Raw genomic sequence first — 9,017 nt, 5'->3', positions numbered from 1 at the left:
GCACCAAAATGAACATTTCAAACTTAGATTACTGATTTCATTGCTGTGTAATTTAAGTCGTAACTGCAGCACAGTATGAGGTCATTTCTATGAGGAAGAAAACTACGTTTCCTGTTGGTTTACCCTGAAAATGTAAATATTGGCAGTCTATCAGAACATTGTTCTGTTTGTATAAACCTTTTGGTTGTTTGATACAGCAGGATTGACTCAACCAGTGGAGTAAGTGTGAGTTTGGGGGCGGAGCTACTGTTTGTCTGACCAATGGGAAACCTGGTGGAAAACATTATTTTTAATAATTCTTGTTGGGCGCACAAACGGTGCAGAAATAACACACATCACTTTCAATTAAACATTAAAAGACCCTCACTCAACTTATTATGCTAACTCATTTCTCATATTCAGAATGAGTCTGTTTCGCATGTCTGTCTTTAGGCTGTTTTGAATGAATATCCATTACCCTGCGCTGAAAAAATAGAAAGGGCACATTAAAAATTCCAGCTCACCGGGGTTTCGACTGTAATGGCGTAATTTGCAATTATTCCAAATTGAGCTAACGGCCAGTATAAGTATTCCTCTGAGAGCATTCTACCTTTGAGTAAAGTAATCTCTGAAAGAAAACTTTTTAACTCCTCGCTTGATAGCAATCTTGTCATTTCCTCGAGCTTGTGTTTTTCCTCATTTGACGGATGCTGGAAGTACGTTTAGCGGTGGAAGTGCCACCAGTAAAAGTGCTGTAATGGTTAACTGGTCAGGAAAGCATCCAGTGGTGACAGGACAGAAACTTTGTGTGAATCAGGCGAGCGGACACGAACAACAAACCCATGTGACCTTTGCATCCTCATGTAAACACTAGCCAAGTCCAGGTGCGAATACAAATTGGTGAGTTGGCTGGTAACTTTTGGGAACTGAGAGACAATACATGATTTAAAATACAATATGAATCTGAAACTCACTGACATGAGCAATTCAATCTGACACTCTACTGAAAAAAAACTTTTATACAACTTTTAAAACATTTATCAAAGTGGAAAATGTGATATCAAATTCATATAGCATGGCTGAAGTAATTATATATATATATATATATATATATATATATATATATATATATATATATATTTTTTTTTTTTATCTTCTAGCATGTGAAATATTGTCAGCAGAGTGAAACCAAAAGAATATTTTTTTTCTTTATAATTTTTTTGACAGCTGCAATTTTACAGAGAGAAAGGAATAGCCTGTAAGCAACATGTTAGTTATTAATATGAAATAATAAAAAACATTTTTTTTTGCATAAGTACATAAATGCAAAATATGGTTTGTGGCTAGTAATAAATATTTACGACTTGTATTTTTGCCCCTTTAATTTATGTGCAGACAGCATGCTAAATAAATATGCACTTAATTATTTTATAAAACTAATAAAATAAAATAATATGTTAATGCACAGCACACAAATGCCAACCTTATTTAACCTGAACACATAAATGTAATAGTTTCGGATCGCATGCTTCTTTCTCCTCCCACATGGAGTTTGAATCTTTTTGTCTCATTGTAAAGCATCATTTCATCATGAGTAATAAGATATTAAATGTTTACTGCTGGAGGGCATTGTTGACACTAATAAAAAATGATAGTGATCAGCCAGAGAAATAATTATAGTCATGTGAACCCAGGAAACAGGGAGGGTTTATGATCTGATTTACAGCTTTTATGTACATGTGTGTACAGACATCTGTGCTTCCAAGTCTGTATTAACCAAAGACACACCCCCTTGTGTCATCCCACCCCGTCTGTTCTGATGCAAGGAAACCCACATGTGGATCTGAGTATAAATAAGGCAGGGATGAGGGGTTACCTCTGGCTATTCATTCAATCATTCACAAAATTGTTGTACAATTATACATTTTACCATACAAATGCAAACAGCTTTTACAAGCAGTTGTGTATCTTTTCATGCTGTTTCACGCTTGTTTCAGTGCTGACAGTTCTGACACGTTCTGTATTTGGACTAGATCCGCTTCAGGTGGTCAAACACAATATGCATTTCTCAGACGTCTCTTCTCTTGTGTGACAGCATCTGGAACAAAAACAACAGCCTTTTTAGCTGCATGACAAGTGATGAGCAATCTGTGATGGAGAGTTACCTGTGCAGGTGCTGGGAAGACAGTACTGCCTGGCCAGAGACCTGAGGAGTGTTTGACGTGATGGATTTGAGCACCGGGACAGTGAAGAAAGCTCCACACAGATGCTGCACCGCTCAATGTGAGCATGGATGATCCCAGGGACTCTGTGTTGTGGCTCAGGAAATAAGGCTATGGCCTTTGGTGACCTGGGTAAATGGGATTATATCAGTCAATCTATCTGTCTATCTATCAATCTATCTATCTATCTATTTATCTATCTATCTATCTATATACAATTTATTAATAATTTTAATTGCTATGTTAAGTCTAATAATTTATCATAAGTAATATTTAATATATAATCTATATATTATATATAATCTAATTTATATATAATACTAATATAATGTAATTGTGTTCTATTCTAATTTATAAATACATTTTAATATATAAATAATTTAATAATTATATATATTATTTAATCAATTTTAATAATTTTAAAATACAAAATATTATTTGATTTTTTTTTCTAAAATTCTCATGATTTAATTTGTAATGTTTTCTTTTAAATTATATATATATATATATATATATATATATATATATATATATTTTTTTTTTTTTTTTTATCTTCTAGCATGTGAAATACTGTCAGCAGAGTGAAACCAAAATAATATTTTTTTTCTTTCTATTTTTTTGACAGCTGCAATTTTACAGAGAGAAAGGAATAGCCTGTAAGCAATATGTTAGTTATTAATATGAAATAATAAAAACCAACTTTTTTGCTTAAGTAAATAAATGCAAAATATGGTTTGTTGCTAGTAATAAATATCTCTCTCTCTCTCTCTCTCTCTCTCTCTCTCTATATATATATATATATATATATATAATTTATTAATAATTTTAATTACTATGTTAAGTCTAATAATTTATCATTAGTAATATTTAATATATAATCTGTAATGTTTTACGATGTAAAAAAGATACAAATATATAAATAGAGGCATTTTCACAAGTGGCCCCACATTATAAATGATTTTACTGTCACTTTTGATCACTGTAATGCATCCTTGCTGAATAAAAGTATTCATTTCTTTTAAAAAATGGATGGATGTGTGCACACACCTCAAATAAATAAAAAAATAAAAACAAAAAAGCAAAACAATAATCAAAAAAGGAGAACTCCTCACCTGTTTTCTTGTCTTCTGCAGGTGTCTTTGATGAGACGGACACATGCTGCAGAGATCACCACCACTGTAAAGACACCATCCCCACGGTGTCTTCAACACCAACATCTTCACTGTATCTTCACTAAACTTCACTTGAGCAGGAAATGTTGAGACTTTACCAGCACTGAACATTCATTCCATAATGTTCAGCTGAGTAACATGAGACATGTCCAACATAACAGAGAGCGTCTCAGATTACTGTATCTTATGACACTGTGATCCAATCACTTCATGTTCGCCGCTGTCTCCTGGGTTTTACCATGTCCAACCTATGGATACTTTAACAGCTAAAGATGCGCTAAAGATTCTCTCAGCGGATGGAGGGGCATGTATGTATTCACTTTCATTTGACTCAGCACTTTTCTGTTTTCATCAAATAAAAGACCTTTAACACTCACAATTATTTGAACCAAAAACCTGCGATGTTCCATGATTTCTACACTACTGTTCAAAAGTTTGACGTCAGTAAATCTTTTAATGTTCTTAAAAAGATTATCTTCTGCTCACCAAGGCTGCATTTCTTTGATCAAAAATGCAGAATTAAAATATATATATATATATATTATTACAATTTAAAATCAATCTTTTCTATTTGAATACATAGAAGATGTAGCATTCCTGAGATGCGCAGCTGGATTTTCAGCTTCATTACTCCAGTCTTCAGTGTCACATGATCTTCACACGAGTATCATTAATGTTGAAAACAGCTGTGCTGCTTCATATTTTCGTGGAAACAGTGATGTACTGTATTTTATTCAAGAATTTACTGATGAATAGAAAGTCCAAAAGAACAGTATTTATTCAAAATGTAATATTTTGAAACATTATAAATGATTTTACTGTCACTTTTGATCACTGTAATGCATCCTTGCTGAAAAAAAGTATTAATTTCTTTAAAAAATGGATGGATGTGTAACCCCATCCACCCGCACCCCCCAAAAAACAATATTTAATTTTATTTTATGCAATTTATTTTAAGTTCAAATTCAAAAGGTTTAAAATTTTTCAATGCCAGACACAAAAGGAGCAAAAACCTGTTTGAACTTTGAAAATGGTTCTCTCTGAAAACTTTGGTGTGAGTTGTACACATAATGTTGTGCACACAGTTACAGAAGCTTGTTTTTCTGATTGGCAGGTGTGCAATTTCTGAACTTGCTCAATACGCTGTGGTGAAAGATGCAGCGAACTACACCGACACGCTCCCTGAACAAGACATAGAGACACTGGAAACCAGTTTTCACCAAACGATCACTCTGGGACGAAACCAGGTCACCAAAAACACAGACAAATCACTTACTATACAAGATCCCAGGAGCAACGGTGAAGAACCGAGTCCAGTTCCTACATCACCAGAGCCATCTGTTACAAAAACCGCAGTCCCGCAAATCTGATAACAGACAGACGCACCAAAGATAACAGACAGACCACAAGAAGGTATCAGATCTGTTGGAAAATGACCAAATTGGGAATCTTTTTATTGTATTTTTTGGAGATGTGTGAGCGCTACAGAGACCTGGATTCATGCCATCTACAGATTCCTGCTTTACAGGAGAAATTCGGTCTACAAAGCCCTGGCATGAGAACCCTTTACCACTGTAACTGTACTGCCAGGTGAATACACATTCAATACAGTATATCCACCCAGATTCCAGTGATACCAAATCCATCTCCCTAATAGCGATATGTAAACATTTCACTCAAAAATTTAAATTCACAAAAAAATTGCTCATATTCGGGCCATCCAATTTGTAGATGGGTTTGTATCTTCATCATATTTGAAGGAATGTTGCAATGCATCACCAACGGATGCTCTGCAGTGAATGGGTGCCGTCAGAATGAGAGTCCAAAAAGCTGATAAAAACATCAGAAAAATCCACAAGTAATCCACACCACTCCAGTCCATCAGTTAACATCTTCTGAAGTGAAAAGCTGCGTGTTTGTCAGAAATAAATCCATCATTAAGACATTTTTAACTTCAAATATATCTTTTATCCATAATATTGCTTTCTCCAGTGGAAGAAAAAAAGTCATGGTGAAATATGAACAGATCAAGTACTGTTTACAACCAAAAACTGTCCAAAACATATCTAAACAAATACGTTGGTGGATTTTGATGTGAGAGGAGACATTGTGAGAAAGCGTTGATGTGGATTATTATGGATTACTCATATTTTGGTCAGAAGCAACAGTTGGGTTTGTTTCATACAAACATGCAGCTTTTCTCTTCACAAGACATTAACTGGAGTCGTTAAGATTATTTGTGGATTATTGTGATGTTTTTATCAGCTCTCAATCTGACGGCACCCATTCACTGCAGAGCATCCTTTGGTGTGCCAATTTCTCCAAATCTGTTCTAATGAAGAAACCCCATCGTGGATGGCCTGAGGGTGAGCACATTTTCAGCTAATTTTCATTTTTGGGTGAACTAGTCATTTAAGCAAGTCTAGCACATCTAAGATGGTTTTGGGTTAACCTCATTTCGGTTTAATTTCTCTGCTATCAACTGATACATGCTGCTTTTCTCAGGCTCCTTGTCCAAAGAACTGGATGAAACTTACCCTGTGCATTCACTGTTGATGGATTTCATTTCACAATCCTGCTTCACCCTGCCACAGTCTGACAACTGTCTGAATGGAAAAAGGTTGGTATAGACATTATGGTTAAATATCTGGGCTTGTAACTCAAAAGTTGGTTAACTGTCCCTTAACCTGTGTATGGGAATATATGTACTGAATAATGCAATGCAAATAATAATGTAAAGAATGGACAGTTAATGGAAGTGCCAAACCCAATCTCAGTGGCATCTCTTCTGTTTAGTTGCTCAACTCATCCAGCAGAAGCACAGCTCATCCAAACCTGGAGGAAAGACCTGACAGGAGGGGGACATCTAGTGGACTTCATGCGCAAACTCAAGCAGTCCAGAGAGACTCTCCAGTCAGACTATATAAGACATGCATCAGGATGCACACTAAACTGCAGAAACCTAGACTTCCTAAACGGAAACGCACATAAAGGTCGGCTCAACTCAAAAAAGCTGCCAAAAACTTGCAATGGGAAAACAATAGCAATACAAATGCTCTTATGAAATAGTTTTAATAGTCAATGGGGGAAACCTGACACACATCTGCCTTAGATATAGGAAATCTGTGCTGAAATAGTATTGTGAACATTTATACTGAGAAAGGGTTAAATTTAGCCTAATATAATAGGTCAGAGTGTTACAGTTACCTCATTATGGGGTAATATCATTCAGATAGTTTTAGCCAACTTCTAAGTGGCATAGGTACCCTATTTAAAAATATATATATTCAGTCACATACTTAATTTAAATAATGCCTCGTAAACATTCAAAAGTAATTTACTTTCATAGCTATTTTTTACAATTGCCCGCACCCTCACAGATCACGTTCAGCTTTACCCCACAATCTAGAGATAAACTAGATGTAAGTTTAAATCCAAATGCATGTAAACATTATACACAAGTATTTGACATCCCAAAATCATTTTCATACCCCAAAACGGTTTTCCGGATTATTTTTGTCTCTGGTAAACCGGGATGCAATTGCGCATGTGCTGAAAATGTCAGCACTGATATTGTTACATGTTTTGGTGTGTACTACCTAATATTGCACTGTATCTGAATTGATGAAACAAGCGAGTGTTGTTAATGTATGTAAAATTGTAAATAACATGTAAATTAATTTGAATAAATATATCTTAATATGAATCTGACTTTGATCATGTTCAGGTCCAGATGCATTCACTTACAAAGTTCTACTAGCTCATTTATTTATTTATTTATTTATTGTAAATGGTGAATTATATGGTAAATTATCATATGTTAATCAGAAAAATATCACAATTTATAATAACATCAATAACATTTTATGCGCTATGGACCTGCCATTTAAAGGTCAGTTAATGTTTACATCATCATAGTTTAACATTATTTTGGCGCACAATAATTTCACATACTTACGCCCACATGAAAAAAATGCTATAGTGATTTACAGTAAATACTATATTGTTTTTGAACCATATACAGGCTAGTAAAGTCTATTATACTGTATATATTATAGTATTTACAACAATGAATGCTACAGCATACTGTACTATAGTATTAACTGATAAACTAATAAATACTGTAGTATAGGCTACTTTAATCTTTACTCCAGTAGTGTAGGTACAGTATTGTAGTATGATATACCCTATAGTTGTAGAAAAATTTGGTAAAATAATTTGTTTATATTATTGTAGTTGATATATTACCACTGCAACTATAGATTTACCTCGACAAATTAATTCAAGTACTTTTACTATAGTATCTATGGTTCAGAACACCATAGTATTTACTATAAATGACTTATTTCAGTTAGTCTGACATATTTTGAACCAAATCAACAGTAAGTCAGACTAACTGAAGTAAGCCTGGCTTATTTGGGAAACTAGTTTTATGAAACAGGGCCCAGGTCTAGTGCTGTCACGATAACAAATTTTGTTGTGTGATATATTGCTCCAGAAATAAGTGCGATAAGCAATAATATTGTCATTTTAAAAACCATTTTATGCCATTAAATATATAATCATAACAATAATGCAAGACGGACTACTCACTTCCAAATAACAACAAACTTTTAATTTTAAAGTATATTTAGATCATGGAAAATGAAGTATCAAAATACTAGACACCTTAAAAAACTGAATAAATAATAAATAAAAAATTTCTAACAAAAAGTGCACAAGTAGAAAAAAAGAAAAATGCGCAAATACATTTGCACACTCATCCATATGCACAAAGGCACAAGTCCCAAAACAATTTTGTATTATTATTATTATTTATTTGAACTAGCACCTCATGACTTTACCATGTTATATACAAGAAGATGCAAAAGACACAGGCGCAAGTGGAAAGTACAAAAGTAAATATAATTGGCGATATATTGCGTCACCAAAAATGATTGATGACGTGAACATATATTACGCGAGAAGTCGATGTATTGATAATTGCGACAGGCCTGCAGGTCTAGTAACTAGTCGCAGTAGGTAACTCAACTCCCGTCTGATGTCACAAACAGTAACTGAAGCCCTGAACTACTGAAAGCATCTGAACCGCCTCCTTTAGCCGGAGAGAGAGAGAGAGAGAGAGAGAGAAGAAAAACATGGCGAACTTTACTCTTTTCTGAAGAGCTGCTGAGCGTTTCTGCAAGCACCACCGCGCATGACTTCACTTCTGCATCCACACTCGATCTGAAGCCGAAAACGAGGCTCTTCTCATGGATTCGGAGCGAGTGAAGTATCATGGGATGAGAGTTTGAAACACTTGGATACTACTAAAGCAGGACAGGATGGAGAAACAAGGAACAAGACGCGAAAAGGTAGATAAACACACAACTAGTGTGAAATGTGAGGCTTGACTGTGTTGTGTAAGTTAAGAGTGATGCAAAACTGGATTTATTATTGCGGTGTGTTTTCATTAAAGCTTGCTTTCTCCTGTCGACGAGTTATAAAGCCACATGACGTACTAAAGCATGGTCAAATTTGACATGATGTCAATGTTTTACGTTCTTTTCACAACTCTTTTTGGGGTTGTTGTGTAAGTTTAGATAGATATTGAGTAACATGTCATAATTGATACTGCTAATAAACTAAAGTGTGTGTTTGCATG

At 34.5% G+C, this 9,017-nt stretch overlaps 1 protein-coding gene and 1 pseudogene across 2 annotated transcripts in view; both read left to right on the top strand.

The window, feature by feature from the left end:
• Nucleotides 1–1,054: 1,054 nt before the first annotated feature.
• LOC127966132 (group 3 secretory phospholipase A2-like) lies at nucleotides 1,055–6,364 on the top strand (annotated as a pseudogene).
• Nucleotides 6,365–8,357: 1,993 nt separating this feature from the next.
• Nucleotides 8,358–9,017, top strand: part of LOC127966211 (tetratricopeptide repeat protein 28) — a 264,693-nt gene continuing 264,033 nt past the window's right edge. For both annotated transcript variants that reach the window (XM_052567045.1, XM_052567044.1), the window contains exon 1: nucleotides 8,358–8,727. In XM_052567045.1, coding sequence (XP_052423005.1) covers nucleotides 8,698–8,727 — 30 coding nt within the window. In that variant the 5' untranslated portion in view covers nucleotides 8,358–8,697. The remainder of the gene's footprint in view (nucleotides 8,728–9,017) is intronic.

This window comes from Carassius gibelio, chromosome B10, assembly GCF_023724105.1.
Source record: "Carassius gibelio isolate Cgi1373 ecotype wild population from Czech Republic chromosome B10, carGib1.2-hapl.c, whole genome shotgun sequence".
Taxonomy (NCBI): Eukaryota; Metazoa; Chordata; class Actinopteri; order Cypriniformes; family Cyprinidae; genus Carassius; species Carassius gibelio.
Note: the sequence above shows the minus strand (reverse complement) of the source record. Positions and strands in the feature narration are given on the sequence as shown.